The sequence below is a fragment of the Crocodylus porosus genome, unplaced genomic scaffold, assembly GCF_001723895.1.
Source record: "Crocodylus porosus isolate Cpor-Errol unplaced genomic scaffold, CroPor_comp1, whole genome shotgun sequence".
Lineage (NCBI taxonomy): Eukaryota > Metazoa > Chordata > Crocodylia > Crocodylidae > Crocodylus > Crocodylus porosus.
The window spans coordinates 4,284,358-4,299,874 of record NW_017728934.1 but is presented as its reverse complement, the minus strand read 5'-3'; the positions used below and the strand labels follow the sequence as shown (position 1 = coordinate 4,299,874).

Here is a 15,517-nt window from a genome sequence, read left to right as displayed (position 1 = left end):
AGACTTGCCACTGGACATGCGCCTCTACCAGAATCTCTAGCTGGGTTGGAAGGCAGAGTCCTGAGTCACCAGCACAGCAAGGACTACATAGGGACCTAGCCATCCACCCCAGGAGCAACGGGGCTACTCATCATCACAGCCTCATCCCTGGCACAAATCCATTTGTTTATAGACTTTGGAACTATGTTTAAAGTGTGTCCTCATACCATGAGCTTTCCCCAAGTACTGTAGAAAATTCTGACCATCCATACTCAAGAAAGATTAACTCAATCAAACTGGAGCACGTATAAATCCTGGCTGCCAGGAGGATTAGGGAAATGGACCCCTTAGCTTCTGAGAGGGGCCTTGAAGTTAGCTGAGAAAACAAAGGCTGAAAGGGAACATGATTTCTGTCTAGCAATACATCAGGGTGAGTAGCATTATGGGGCAGGAGAGCTAAAGGGCAACTCTTGGAGAATGAATGGGCACAAAGCTGGTTATGAATAAATCTGGACTGGAAACTGGGAGCTGGCTCTAACCATCAGAGAAATGAACTTCAGCAACAGCCTGCCAAAGGAGGGTGGGGGCAAAAACAATCAGCTTATTTTAATACAGAACTTGGTCACTTCATGGAGGGGATGATATGATGGGGCAACTGCAATAGCAGGCGACTGGAGTTCATGACCATGGAGATCTCTTCAGTCCTGTGATCCTTACTGCTCTGAAAGGCACTGTTGCCTTTCAGAGTTCATGCCAAGCCCTCCCCACTCATCCCTTAGAAAACCTGGTCCTCTCCTCTCTACAGTTCATAGCAACACATTCTCCTCCACAGATATACCAGTTCACACCACAGGTCCAGACAGTGTTGCTGTCAGACTCCATCCACTTCCCACCTCTATACCTTTTTCCATCTTCCTGACTGAGTGCAGGATGACCCAGTTTCTCCAGCCGCAGCGTCCTGGGAGAGGAAGGAGGGGAAGTCTCACATTTTATGGTGGTTTTATCTTCTCGGTTCTCATCCCGAGCCGCTGGTGACTGAACAAACAGTAGAGTTGTGAGGTTAAGCATCAAAGACGACTTCCCAAATCACGCCTAGCCCCAGAATCAAGCAACCCATTTCATCAGTCTACTTCCAAAACAAACATACCCCTGTTCTAGATTTGGGTTTGTCAGGAGCATGGATTTCCCCACAACAGCTGATGTCTGCTGCACAGTGTTCTACCTTGATGAACCTGCCCAGGACCTTCATGGCTCCTCTTGAGCCCAGTCAATAGCTGTGCACTGTCAGAGAAACCACTCTCCATCCAACATGTCTACTCCATCTTAGATTAGGTGCCTATTTTGTGGGGGAGGGAGGAGAAGGTTGCAGGGTTTGGAGGAAAGGGAGGTTCTTCCCTGCCTGAGTAATGTGCAATTGTTTTTATGACCTGGGCTGGCTGGCAGATCTGAAGGCAGACCGAGTCCCCCACCTCTCATTTTAGTGCACACAGAGCAAAGAGGGATGTGTATATATCATATGAAAGAAGAGCAACAGGTGATAGTGGACAGGCTGCACTGAGATGCATGTAGGGCCACAGCTAGAGCTGAGCTGTGGTATAGGGTAAACTACCACTGCAACTGGCACTTGTCGTGCCACTGACCTTGTCGTGCCAGTCAAGAAGAAACCAGTGTCCTTAATCCTCCTACTTCATTCATATCACATTGAAAGGCCTCCCCGTGGCAGGCTGATGATTTGATACAGCTTGACATAGCAAGGTTACCTCAATACCAAAGAATAGCATAAACCTGCTTCTCTAGAAAAAACCAAACACTTGGCTCCCAAATGGGGAGGTGGCCATGGATGCTCAGGAGTAACCAAGTTCAGGTAGGGCAAGCAACCGCCAAAGCAGTGTAGTGAAATGCAGAGGCAGCAGGGAGCTGCAACAGCACAGCAAACGCATGCATCTGAAGAACCCCATTTGTCCACTGACCATGTGAGCAGCAGCAGAACCAGCAATGCAGGATGCAGTGTACTGAATGAGTGTCCACAGCAGGACAGGGCAGGAAGGCTGCATGGCAGCAGTGTGAATGAGCAATGGGGCAGCAGCAGAATGACACATGCAAGCAGAAGGACCACAGGTCACAGGGCTGGAAAGGACCTCCTAGGTCATCCCCTTCCTGCACTACAGCAGGACTGTCCATAAATACTGGTGCTGGAAAGTGTTTTGTGCCATCTCAAGAACCTCACCAGCGATGGGGCTTTGCCTGCTCAGCCAGTTCCTGTACAGTCCACAAACAGGTGTAACTGGGCTCTTGGGCAATCAGGGCAGCAGCCACCCACAGCGCAGTGTCAGTGGTTGTGCTGATGGTGGTGCAGTCGAGCTGTCCTTCCTTCCTGGGTTGGCGACTGAGGCTGGTGTGCAGGCCCCAAGTATTACGCTACTGGCCGCAAGTCCGGGCAGCTAGCACCAGGTAGTCTGAGTTGCAGGTTCTATCTCTGGACCCATAGTAATAAATGCTGATTCCTCCTTTGCATGCTTCCCTTTTGGCAATGTAGAGCCTGGCATCATACCTTTTTGTGGTCACCCCTGCTCTATGTTGTGCAAAACTCACACTCCACTGGTTTCTGCCTACAGATCAGGCCCTCTCTGACTTCATCACTGCTCTTGCCTTACCTTGGATTCTCTCCAATTAAGACCTGCCTTTTGCTTTAATGGGGGCCTCTAACTTGTCGACACCTGTGCTGCCCTGTGCCTTCTCGGTCAGACCCCGTCAGCAGTTTCAAAGACAGCTTTTCCACTCCTTCCTCTTCCTACCTTTGTCTTTAGCACATGATTTACTGAGATTTCCCATTCCTGATCATTTCACTTTAGTTCTGTTGGGCCCTGGCTCAGAGACAATGCTGATGTGAGGCCAGTGAAGCGTGAGAGAAAGAGACAAGACAGATATGAACCAAGACTTTTTTGGATCCATTACCCCCACCCTGGGCTGCATGCAAAAGGGTTTTCTCAGTTGGAGAGTGCCTCAGTGGGCAAAAGACTAAGGAGCACTGAGTGTATCCGGACTTGAGTAAACTACCTGCCCTAGTAACAGAAGAATGGTCTGGTAATTAAGGCACCAGCTTAAGCCCTAGAAAGCTGGGGTTAAAGTCCCTATGCAACCTCTGTAACTCTGGGAAAATTATGTGGGCTCTGTCTCTCTTACCTTTGATTCCCTATCATTAAGAAAGGATTAAAACACTGCCATGCCTTACTGCAAGAATAAACAGGCTAAGTGATTCTTCCCCTCTATTCAGCACTGGTGAGGCCACACCTACAGTACTGTGTCCAGTTTTGGGTCCCGACTACAGAAAGGATGTGGATAAAGAGTTCAGCGGTGTGCAATGAAAATGGTTAGAGGGCCGGGGCACATGACTAATGAGGAGAGGCTGAGGGAATTGGGTTTATTTAGTCTGGGGAAGAGAAGACTGAGAGGGGATTTAATAACAGCCTTTAACAACCTGAAGGGGGTTACAAAGAGGATGGAGCTGGACTGTTCTCAGTGGTGACAGATGACAGTACAAGGGGCAATGGTCTCAAGTTGAAGCAAGGGAAGTTTAGGTTGGATATTAGGAAGAATTTTCTCACTAGGAGGGTAGTAAAACACTGGAACAGGTTACCCAGGGAGGAAGTGGAATCTCCATTCTTGGAGGTTTTTAAGACCCAGGTAGACAAAGCCCTGGCTGGGATGATCTAGTTGGGGCTGGTCCTGCTTTGACCACGGGGGTTGGACTAGATGCGACCTCCTGACCTCCCTTCCAACCCTAACTGTCTTTGGTTCTGAGATGTTAGAAAGTGCAGCAACAGGGATCAGATATGTGTCTATAATACTGTATTTACTTACTGAAATACAAGACGAGTCATCCCCCACCCAATCAGTGTAGGGAAAAAAGCCCCTCATCTTATAGTCACACACAACAAAAACTCATTCAATAAACTATCTTTTGCTGCTGCCAAAAGCAGTGTGTACTCAATAATAGAAAACACTATAAAGCTGTTTAAATGTAGGCAACACTCATTACAACTATAAAACACGTGACCCATCATATGACGAGAACCTAGCACAGGATAGGTTAGTGCAGCCCACCTGAATAAGACATACAGCAGTGCCCCCTGCACACAGTACCCCTCAGTGCTGACTTTTTCAAGTTATGATGGGCTACTACACTGAATATATTTCATTTTCCTCTTCACTCCCACAGCCAAGTTGTGCCTTGCTATCCCATTTCCAATGATTCCTGTTTCTTCAGCAACCTTAAATGTCTAAGATACATAATAAAATGAGGCCCCAAACAGTTCACCCAGAATCCCTCTTGTCACCCACTCCTCTCAGCCTGGCACATATGATTAGTGTGGCTCTGTCCTGCATAAGATAGAACCAGAAAAGGTTGTCATGCACTTCATCTGCATATAAATTTTTGGAAGATCCCAGGACTTGTGACAAGAACACTTGGTTCCAGTCCTAAGTGGGGGCTAATTAGCACACAACGCTTTTGTAGGGGGTATCTGGAGTATACACACATAGTGAACAGTGCTCAGTGGTCACCATGGCTTGAAACACTGTTGACTCCACCGAGGCCCAGCCCAATGAATTATATAGTAAATCATGATGAGCCTTCCGGCTTCGGACAAATATCACATGGCAGGACAGATACCATGGTATCAGTCCAGGTGGTTTCCTGCTGTGACTAGAAAGGAAAATCCCCTTCTTCCTGACCTCTGAATAACTATATGTAGTAGAGAGTGGAGACATGTCCTTGCACTGCAGGCAGGCCCCACTATGACAGATCTTGGCTACACACATATTTTATGGAGATGGAGGATTTTCCCCCTAGCTTGCTCCTTTGGCCTGTTGGTTAGAAGCAAGCGACACTCGGGGACATCCAAACCCCAAGACCTCCAGGCTTGGGCCTGCACGTAGGATGCATGCCATGGCTTTGGAAGTGCCTGAAGCCCCTTGCTGAAAAGTCTGGGAAAGAGGATACTTGCCAGTGGTAGTGCCACATGGATTTGAATGATTGACTTCTGTTCGGTTGATAGGATTTGGAACTGATTTGGCTAATTTGACCTGGATCATGAAATTAAAAAAAATACAGTTTGTACTATATATAAGTAATTACAAAAAATGTGACTAATGGACTTATGGAGTCCCTGTGCTAAAAGACAGCAGCTGAATAAAGGAACAATGCCTCAATTCTGGATGAATTAAGTCTGGATGGGCACTTGTAGCAATTTGCCTATGTGCAAATTTTGCCCCTTTCTCCCATGTGTTCAGGAAGAGCAGGGTCTGACAGTAAAGGGGGGAGAGAAGTTGGGGGGGACAGAGGCCAAGGGGGCTACTTGACCACCTAGATTTGTTTATCTTGATATAGCAGTGAGAAGGGGACACATTCAAGGCAAATATCCAAACATTAGATTCTACACCTGGAAAATTTTAACAAATATATACATTTTCCATATACAGAATTTAATTATTGGGAGGTTGTCTTGTATTTGAGTAAATATGGTAGGTAGAGCCAGGTCTTCCCAACCTCTTGGAAAGTGAGAGGAAATCAGTGTGGGTAGGAGCACTGTGCTGTGAAATAACTTGCTGGAGGCTGGTACAGAGAATGTACAATGGCTCTGGGGAATATGTCTGCTTCAATTTCTAGACTGTTTTTGTTTTGTGAATGCCACGCTGAATTATAACCTTTGTGTGGCATGTAACCTTTAGCATGGATATAAGGACATGGAACAGGACTGCATTAAGGAGTTTCTATGGAGCTGTGATTCTCTCGTGCTTTTTAAGGTCAAATGTGTATATATGTGTGTGTGTGTATGAGAGAAAGACAGGGAGACATTTGCTCAGCCTGTTCCTTTCTTTACTTCTCTATGGTCCCTGATTAACAAAAAAAATCAGAGCTCACTCAACTGGGTAGACTTTGGGGTGGGGGGGATAGTGTCTAAGCATGTAAGGTCTGGGTTTCAGTGTTTAGGCAGATGAACTAACTGAGGAGGGTATCTGACGTACAGTGTGATCCTGGAGAGTGTGCCTATAGGATGCAGAGGTAGAAACAGTGATAAGTCATTACCTAAACCACTATGTGGGATTAGGAGAAGGACTAGACACAACAGACTGGTGCCCATCCAGCGAGTGGGACTGAGACCAGGTTTTGATTACAGAACAGTTGATTAAGAGGGGACATGACAGCAGTCTTCAAATACCTGAAGAGCCGACATAATGAGGAGGGAGAACACCTTTTCTCTGCTGCTACAAAGAGCAGGACACAGATCAATGGCTTGAAGTTGCAGCAAAGTAGGTTTAGATTAGATACCAAGAAAAACTTCTTCACTGCTAGAACAGTGAGGCAGTGGTATAGACTGCCTAGGGAAGTTATGGACTCTCCATCATTGGAGATTTTCAAGAAGAGTTTGAACAAGCTTTGGTCAGGGATGATCTTAGAGTAGCTCTGCATGGAGTGCTCTGTAAAGAGCAGCAGTTAAAAGCCCAGAAGCCATGCAGACATGCATAACCTGGAGCTAAAGGGAAAACCTGTACAGCCTAAAGCAGGTGGATATGCAAGAGGCCCATACTCAGTAGTGGGGGAATGAAGCAGATCTTTGCAACTGGCTCTCTTATGAAAGAAGATTAAAGTAGCTGCGAGAAGTTTATGGAAGGAATACAGAAAGAGGAGTTCTGCTGGTCTAGTAAGAGAGTGTGATGTGTAGATTTATGTTCGCTGTCCTCAGATTGCAGAGCAGAATGGGAGGTGTTCAGTAATCTCATGCTTCTGGGTTTACTGGTTGCATTTGGGGCGAGGAAGGAATATTTCCTCCCTCCCATTGCTACAGTGTCATTTTTTTTTAATCTGCCTAAGAAGCACAGATGTTGGCTGCAGCCAAGGCTGGGGATTTTAACTGGGGTGTGCCAATGCTCTTGGTGGGACTAAAACCACCACTTGGGGTCAGACCAATTGCTACCAATTGCATTTGGGATCAGAAAGGACTTTTACACCCTGATCAGACTAGTATGTGGGCAGTTTTGTTTTCCTGTGCATTGCAGGCCATGCCTCTCTTCCTTGGATATCTTCAGAGCATATTAACAATCCTTGCAGCAGCAGGACACTAACTACTGTTGCCCCCCTGCTTTACATGTGGCAAGTTAGGATGCCTTGCTTTGTGGCTGTGTGACAGGATTGATTTGTATAGTCTTAGTAATAGGTTAGACAAGGATTTGTAATGGAACAGTTTGGAAAGGGGGTTGGACTTGATGACTTTCAAAGGTCCCTTCCAGCCCTACTTTTCTACAATTCCATGATAGCAGGCAAATAGCAGGGGGAGATGATGAAGGAAAAAGCTTGTGTGGTTTTGACCTAAGCAAAGACAAGGGACAAGGGAAGAACAGAGCCATTTGTTCCAGCAGCCTCAGCACCATCTCATTGCCAACTTCCTGCTTAAACTCAGACAGGAGTGTGGTACTATTTATATCATCACCTGCTAGTTCTCTCCTCTGCCATGCACACTTTGGTGATACACACCATCTCCCTGGAGTAAGCTTCTTGGGACAGGGCCCCTGTCTGTCAAATCTCCGGGCAGTGCTATGCAGACACAGGCTACCTACAGAATATCTCTACAGTATGCAAGAAGGTACGTGATGCAGGAGTCCGGCTGGCTGCTGGAACTTGGTGGCTCTGTCATCGTCTTCTGCTGCTGTTCCCCACCACTCATCATTCCTCCCCCACCACTCATCGTTTCTTCCTTTCTGCCTCAGTCTATCTCCATTTTTTTCTCCTTGGGCCCGCTTGTCTCTCTTCCTCAGTCTCTCAATGTTTGCTCTCTAAAACCTTTCCCTGTCTCTAGATATTTCCAGCCCAGTGCTTGGAAGACATCCAAGTTGTCAGCTCCTAGACTGGAATAAAGTATGATATTCCTCTAAGCTGCAGTCTGGGGCTGGCACTTCAGCTGCTGCAATCAAGTCAGTGAGAAGTGTTTGCCTTCAACAGCTGAAGAGACAAGGCCTAGACATAAGGCAAGCTAGGAAAAGATCTGAAGAAGGGCAGACCCTGCCATTTATGTACTAGGGAGGGCTCTGGACTAGCTGTTTTTTCATGGTGGATTATTAAATCTCTCCCCATATGGCATGGCTAGGAAGGGAGGTTACATTCTATGGCTAATATTCCTGGCCACATCTTTCCAACTGGCCTTAAAACAACAGAGCATCTTCTACAGCCTCCTTCAGTGGCCTGAGATGAATCCCAAAGGCAAATGTTCCCTATTCTAGTTCTACTGCTAACTGACTTGCCAAGCAAGCATTCAAAGCCAACAGAAATCCCATGGGCCTAGCCATTTGCCCCCAGCATTCTGCAGTCACCAACATTACCTGAGTACAGCCCCTCGATGTGGCTTCAAATAAGCCCATGAGCACAGCCCAATGTTCACTGTAGCCTAATGTCACATAAGCATGGGGAACATCAGTGGATTTAGGCATGCTGGCAAACACAGCTAAGGCCATTCACTGTAGCCAGTTCAAAAACAATCCTCATCAACAGTACAGACTCAGTGCTCCCACTGACTTCACCTAGGTAAAGAGTACCCCAGCTTGTCACTTCTCCTGCAAAGGAGGAAAGCAAGAGCCCTACTATATGACATTGCTTACACTCACACCTCTGGCTGAACCATACATCATTTTTCCATGTGCATGTTAATGGTCCTCAGAGGCTGGTTACTGGGCCTTGGTGGAGTATAGCTTGCAAGAGGTAAGGCATGGGCTGTTGTGGACAAGCCACTCTGTCTTCTCCAAACGGGTGCTGATGTTTAAGACCAGGCCAACCTTGACTTCTGAACTTCCTGCTAGGAGCCCCCTGTTGCAAATTGCATTTGGGAAGGGTTTACACCAATTGCAGCACACCTCTCTAAGGCACATGTATGTATACTGAAGCTGCACCCACAGATCCCAATCAAGCTAGAGCCCATTCTATTAGGTGGCATAACAACACATTCAAAGGCAAGGCTTCTGGCTCAAGTTATTCACAAAGTGCCATGCCCTATCTATGTCCCCTTCACCCTGACTACCAATCACTTTTCAGGGTACAGACATTTTTCAGCATAGGAAGAGTATCCATGTATTGCTATGCCAGAGCTGTCTGACAAGTCCACAAGTTACAGCAGAGAGTAACAAGAGCACGCATCAAAGGCCAAAGGAATTAAAGACAGACTCACAAGCAGTTTCCTCCGGTGTTTCCTCAAGTCACTGGGCTGGTTGCAAGAGAAAAAATGAAAGAGACACAAAAAGGGACGCTGTTAACTATGGATTCCCCTCTGAACAGAGCAGTGACAGTCAGGTGCTGGCTGCAGACAGTGGGTATGGCTGACTGGTCCACATACAGCCCACACATCCACACTGAGACAGGCCAGCATGCTCACAGGTGAGAGTGTCCCCTCTGCAGAACTGTCACTAGGGCTGGGCCAGGCAACACAGGAAAGTGGGAACAAACATGCTATGCTTTCAGCATGTGCTCTGCTGCCATGCACATACCCTGTGTCTGGTTACACATACCAGCCTCACCCTTGTATACATGCCTATCAGTCCATGCACTTACTGCCATAGCTCCCACATGTACAGCCCCCTGCCCTGCTACTCACATGCTCACTATCTACAGACGCTCTCCACGTACTCATCAACTCGCATATTCACAACCCTGGTAAATATGGGCATTATCCAATTTAACAGGCTCACATACCCTAAAACCCCCAACATCCACATATGCATTCCCTCATACACACTCATGTCTCCCACATGTCCACTACAGCATACACACATACCATCTTCTCATATACATAGTTCTCCACAAGCCACCCTCCTATACCTGTATTCTTGCTTTCTCCTACCATTAACCCATGTGCACATGACAGGCAGAATCCTATTTTACTTTATGTGACCAAATGGCAGTTACTCAGTGATGTATACACAGTTTATGATCCTATTACATGTGCGCTGTGGATGCATAGTGGTCCACATGACTATTCAGCATAGGCAGTAGGCTGAGATGGCCAGGCAGGTACATCTTTCTGCATGTGTATTCATGCCATGAACCTAATTCACAAAATTATATCCAGCAAGAACCCAGGGCCAACAGGTGTTAAACAGTAGAGGAGGAGAATCCTGTGCTGAGAAGTTAGAGGTTCAGACCTCCCCAGATGAGGGGAGCCTAGTATCTGGGTCTCCTGCTTCCTGGGTGAGTACCCTAAGCCACTCAGCTGCTGCAGGTTAAAATACAGGAGAACCATCCTCCTCTTCTTTGCTGTTGACCAGCCTGGACAGAGTTTACGCTACATGCCCAACAGCTGTATGGATGCTTCCACGTCCACACTGCACATGAACTAGGGTTGCAAACTATGCGTAAGGGCCAGAAATAACAGTTCTGTGACTAGGTAATTATCATGTGGCTGTAAAGTGAACAGGATTCTGCCCTTAGCTGCACAGGCACCCTCAGATGGTTGCATTTTAATCAAAGAACCACTCAAGCCTAGCATCCTGTTGGCTCCCATCACTCCAGCTGCCTTTGTCTCATCAGCCTGAATGACTAGGTGCCCATGTACAGCTTGATAGTGACTTTCTGCATAAGTTTGGAACAAGACTCAAACGTGTTCATCTGGAGTCTCAGCAAGGTGACTTAACTAATACTGGCAGTGCACTCTGTCTTTCCACAGGAGGACAGGACAGCAGAGGGCTACACTGACTGGAGGGAACACAACAGTCCACAAAATTCTAGCGAACAACATTCAGAGCTGCAATCTCAGTGTGGCCTCCACAGACTCAGATCTCAGGGACCTCAGAGCTCAGTTAAGACACAACCTGCTGTATATAAGAGGAGCACCAGGCCCAGTCACGAGGTTATTAAATGAGGAGCATCAATTGTCATTAACAGGCCCATATATTTCATTGGCTTCAGTTCACCCTGTTGCATCCTGCGTGACTCACCAGTGTCATTATCCCCATGCGGTCAAGGTCCTGAGCGGCGCTGCGAGAGGAGAGCTTTGGGGTGGAGCGCGCACTGACAGGTGGGGAGGAGCTGGCCAGGGACAGAGCAGTCAGAGAGGTGGGGATGGAGGCCCTTTTGCGCAGCTGTGTCAGATTCAGGCCTTCCATGCTGCCACTGGTAACACGAGTCTCCAGCTCCTCGGCACGCAGCTCCGTGGATTCCTTCTCCTCCTGAATCATCCTGAGTAATCACAAATGGAGACTCAAGCCAGGTTCCAGTCCTGTTTCCCCACTGATAGTATGGACAACATTTCTAGGCACTCCCCCACCCCACCCCATGTCTCTACTGTTTCTAGACTGGATTCCAGAAGTCACAGGTCTTTAGGCCTCATGTCCTGGGACCCTGGGGCTCCAACTCCATCCCAGGACATATATAGTGGCATGGGGGCCCCTTCTTTCACTTTGGAACAGCAGGGCCTCAGAAGTAACAGGGAGAGCAGAAAAGGGCCACCTCAATACTGGGCATTGTTCATGTTGTTTGGAAGCATCAGCTGTGTCTTTCTGTACCTCAGCATGGCTGGGTTCCTATTACCCTGAACCAGAACTGTTTGTTCCTGGGTTTGGGACATTGTTTGGGACAATAACAATATCTCTGTAATGTAGGTGATGTGAACTCATACCCAGAACTCCATCTCAGTGTAGTTTTACTAAGGGGTTTCTTTGGTTTTATCTTCTATGTAACAATTTTATATGTAAACATCCGCGGTGTCACACAGGCCAGCTAAGCTGGCTTTACAGTCAGAGCAGAGCAAAGTCATCATGTGTATAAATCAATCCTCCTTCCCTGCTACCTCAGTCACATCTATTCTTCACCTGATCTCCTCATTGATGGCATCCAGCTGCTCCTGTAGCATCATAGCCAGGGTCTGGGCATCAGAGTGCCCACTGGGGGACAGCACATCCACAGAACTGAACAACGTCTCTCGGTCATCCTCATCCACATCGGAGATTTCCGGGTCACTGTCGAAAGTGTGAGACACGGTGGCCAGGATGCTGCTTGGCTGGGCCTGCTCCCAGTCCTGGGAGACAACAAACCCCACAGAGGTCAGTCACATAGGCCCAACCTTCCCCCAACCAGCACAGATTAGGGCTCCCACAAATGCAGCCGACATCTGGCAGTATGTTGGCCTGCATCCCTGGCTCTCATGTGATGCTCCTTCTGTGTTAAGAGATTCCAGTACACAAAGGTGTTGCCCATAAAGCCAGAGCCTGATATTTTTGTGGTGAAGACTATGCATATGCCTTTAGACAAATTAGACAGATACATTGCTTGGCCAAGGAAAGCCCTGTACGAGCTTTTTTTCTGTCCTAACAAGAATGCCAGAGAGGCGGAATGGTTCATAGATAAGGGTGCTAGCCAAGCACCTAAGTTCAAGTCCCTGGTCTGCCACAGATTCCCTACATGATCTTGGGAAGCCTCTTTGCACCTTAGCTTCTTATCTGTAAAATGGAGATGCCCTACTAAACAAAAGGATTGTGTAGATTAGCAAATTGAAGACTGTGATGGAGACCAGACCTTAGATAGGTGACCTGAGAATATCATCTTTTGTTATTAACTCATTGTGTAGCTACAGGACCCTAGGATGCTTCCATTCCTCCCAGCGGAGTTTCTCCAAGGCCATCACTGTAGGTGACTGTGCTGAATATACAGGGCAGCTCAGCATCGACTAGTTGGAGGGGTTCAAAAGACAAACCTCTTGGACTATGACATCCCCCACACTGATAGATAGCTGTTGCAGAACAGCACAAGTCGAGAGGTGTCTGTACAGTGGTAGCAGTGGCACAAGTCCCAGGAGCACTGCTGATGCATGGAACTCCTGTTTTTCTAGTTGGACATGCCCTGGACCAGGGGTGGGCAAAATACGGCCCGTGGGCCATAGCCAGCCCACCAACTGATTGTATCTAACCCACTAGCTGCTGCTGGGAGCCTAAGGAGGGAAGGCTGCACTCCACCCTGCTCCACTGCAGCTTGGGCCTGGCCAGGCCACACAGCACACAGATTCCTCCACCCCCCCACCATACCCATCTCTCCCAGCCTGGCTTCCTGTTGGCACTGCAGCTGCTCAGTCCTGGCACAATAGCTGCCAGCAGCTAGGCCCTTATGGGATGGGGTATGATGCAGCACGCTAAGCAGCTGTCCCGCTTGCCCGCTGTGATGAGCTGCTGATACCATGGCACCATCAGGAGGTGAGTTTGTGCCAGTCACAATGCATCACCAGCAGCTCACTGCAGCAGGCAGGGGGGATGACTACTCGGCACACTGCATTGCACCCTGTCCCATGCGGGCTTGGCTGCCTACACCTGCAGTACCAGCACTGCACAGCACCAACAGGAAGCCAGGAGTGGGGGACAGAGGAATGCAGGGGTGGAGGAGTCTGCGCGTTTCGTGGTTCAGCTCAGCCCCAGCTGCAGCAGAGTACACTGGAGTAGGGCACAGACCTCCCTCCTTAGGTTCCCAATGGCAGCCGGCAGATCAGATAGGATCAACTGGCATCTCCCTCCCTCCCCCCCACTGCTCAACGGCTCACCAAAACTCATTAAATGACCCTCCAGCCCAAATAATTGTCCACCCCTGCCCTGGACAGTGGCTGGCGGGACTCTTGTTCCCCCATTATAACCCATTGGCAGAGACTCTCTGGGTCCCCTAGTGAACTTGAGGGTGAGCTAGAATACCATGCCTCTCAGGGAATTAGCACTGTACACAAGGATGCTCAAGTTGTCTCGAAGTCAGGGAGGGATCTGCACCAAAAGAGCTGTTTATGCACCATGAGTGCTACCAAAGGGCACCCACGTAGTCTTCTTGTATCAAATATTTTTGATACAGCTGGTCCATGAAAGAGGTTTCCCTCGCAAAGTCAGGCCTCGGGGACGAGTGTTTCCAAACTGACCAATATCATGTTCCCTAAAGCTGAACCTCAGCAGAAGGAACAGTCCCTATGACTCACCCCTGAAGACAGGTCCCAGGGGGGAGAGCTCCCCCGTTTCCCTAAACCAGGCTCTGGACAGAGGGACCAGCCTTGTCCACCAGAACTGACTCTATCTCAATGGGCTCCCACACTCCACCCTGAGCCAGGCCCCAGGGAGAAGGGCCACCACACCTCCTCCCCAAAATTAGGATCTAGAAGAAGGGAACCCTGCACACACCTCCCAAAGCCAGGCCTGGGAAGAAGTCCCCTTTTGCCCTGAAGAGAGAGACTTTATCAGCCTAGTTCCCAGAAGAAAGGGCCTCCAAGCCACCCAGAAAACAAGGCCTTGGAGACCCTTCTTCAGACAGCACCCACTATTCTCCTAAAGCCACAAGTGCAGCTTGGCTTCTCAGCCAGCCTAGCTACTGGCTTGTCTCCCTGTGCCTTTCTCCTTAGCCCCAGACCCCATGGCATGTGTCTGTGGTGTGGTTTAACTCGACTGTAAAACCACTCCACTCTCAGTTTAAACCCAGAGAGTAAGTGCTGTGTTGGCCACCGTCCAGTTGCATCCCACACAATAACAACCTCTTTGCTTTGGAAGGGGGCTAGGGCGGGAGCCCTGCAGCTGTCACTGCTTAATGACAGTGCAAAGCCCCCCTCATTTGAAAGGCCAAAGGCAGCTGTCACAGCTGTTTTGGTTACAAAAGACTTGTAACACACTCCATGCTGCGGATGTAATCAGAGCCTGCACACGAGGCTGGCGCTGACCTCCAAACTACTGCCGGGACATTAGTCGTGATCTGCGCCTAGGGTGGGATGGACACTGGGCTTTTTACCTTGGGGGGTTCTTCCCGCAGAGCTGAAAATCGGCCCTTCTGTGCCCGGTGCAGTCCAGTGGCTGTACCAAAGGGCTCAGCAGGGGCATGAACCACAGTGCTCAGTGGATATCTCAGGTCCGTGGCGCTTCCCATGTGGGATCTATGAGAAACAGAGTGATAAGTCACCATATGAAAAGATGAAATTACAATAAATAGCACAAGGCATCTGGGGGGTGCCAGCTTGTGCCCAGGTTGGTAACTCAACTCAGAGTCTGTGAGCTTTGTCTCTAGTCTGAGGAAACCAGATGGGCTCCAGCATGGCTGAACTGATCTCAACTGGTAGCCCTGCTCCATGTTCTGGAGGATGGTAAAACCTCCATCTTGCTGTTCACAGAAGCCAGGGAAAATTCTTCCCTGCTCCAAACTCTGGAGATGTGATTCCCCCCACCCCCCAGTGGGCATGAGCTAGAACCTGTGGTTAGCCAGCCGACCCAACCCATATACAGGATATACCTTGTAATATTTCAGGTGTCCTTGCACCCCATGGGGGCAGGTTCAGCTCAAGGATACTAATAGTCCTGGCTAGACTCCAAACTGCCCCAAGAAATAAACACCTTGCTGTGTGTTTAGCCAATTCCTGGAGGGCCACCTGTTTTTTCTTTCTAGCTCCTGTCATCCTCCTCAAAATACCAAGAAACCACATGAACCTCCCACCACATTTTCTTCATTTGATTCTTTAGCCTCCCCCTGCTGGTGAAGGTCTGGCCCTAGAACTGG

The 15,517-nt window shown here is 48.6% G+C and overlaps 1 protein-coding gene across 7 annotated transcripts in view; it reads right to left on the bottom strand.

Moving 5' to 3' along the window:
• The window catches only part of PPFIA4 (PTPRF interacting protein alpha 4), a 99,204-nt gene that overhangs the window by 28,718 nt on the left and 54,969 nt on the right, over positions 1-15,517 (bottom strand). For all 7 annotated transcript variants that reach the window (XR_002103074.1, XM_019546353.1, XM_019546354.1 and 4 more), the window contains exons 14-18: positions 14,759-14,900; positions 11,830-12,035; positions 10,957-11,197; positions 9,195-9,230; positions 881-1,014 (exon numbers count right to left, since the gene is read on the bottom strand). Coding sequence is in view for 6 of the 7 variants with exons in the window: in XM_019546353.1 (XP_019401898.1) it covers positions 881-1,014; positions 9,195-9,230; positions 10,957-11,197; positions 11,830-12,035; positions 14,759-14,900 (759 nt within the window). In the remaining variant the exon portion in view is untranslated. The remainder of the gene's footprint in view (positions 1-880; positions 1,015-9,194; positions 9,231-10,956; positions 11,198-11,829; positions 12,036-14,758; positions 14,901-15,517) is intronic.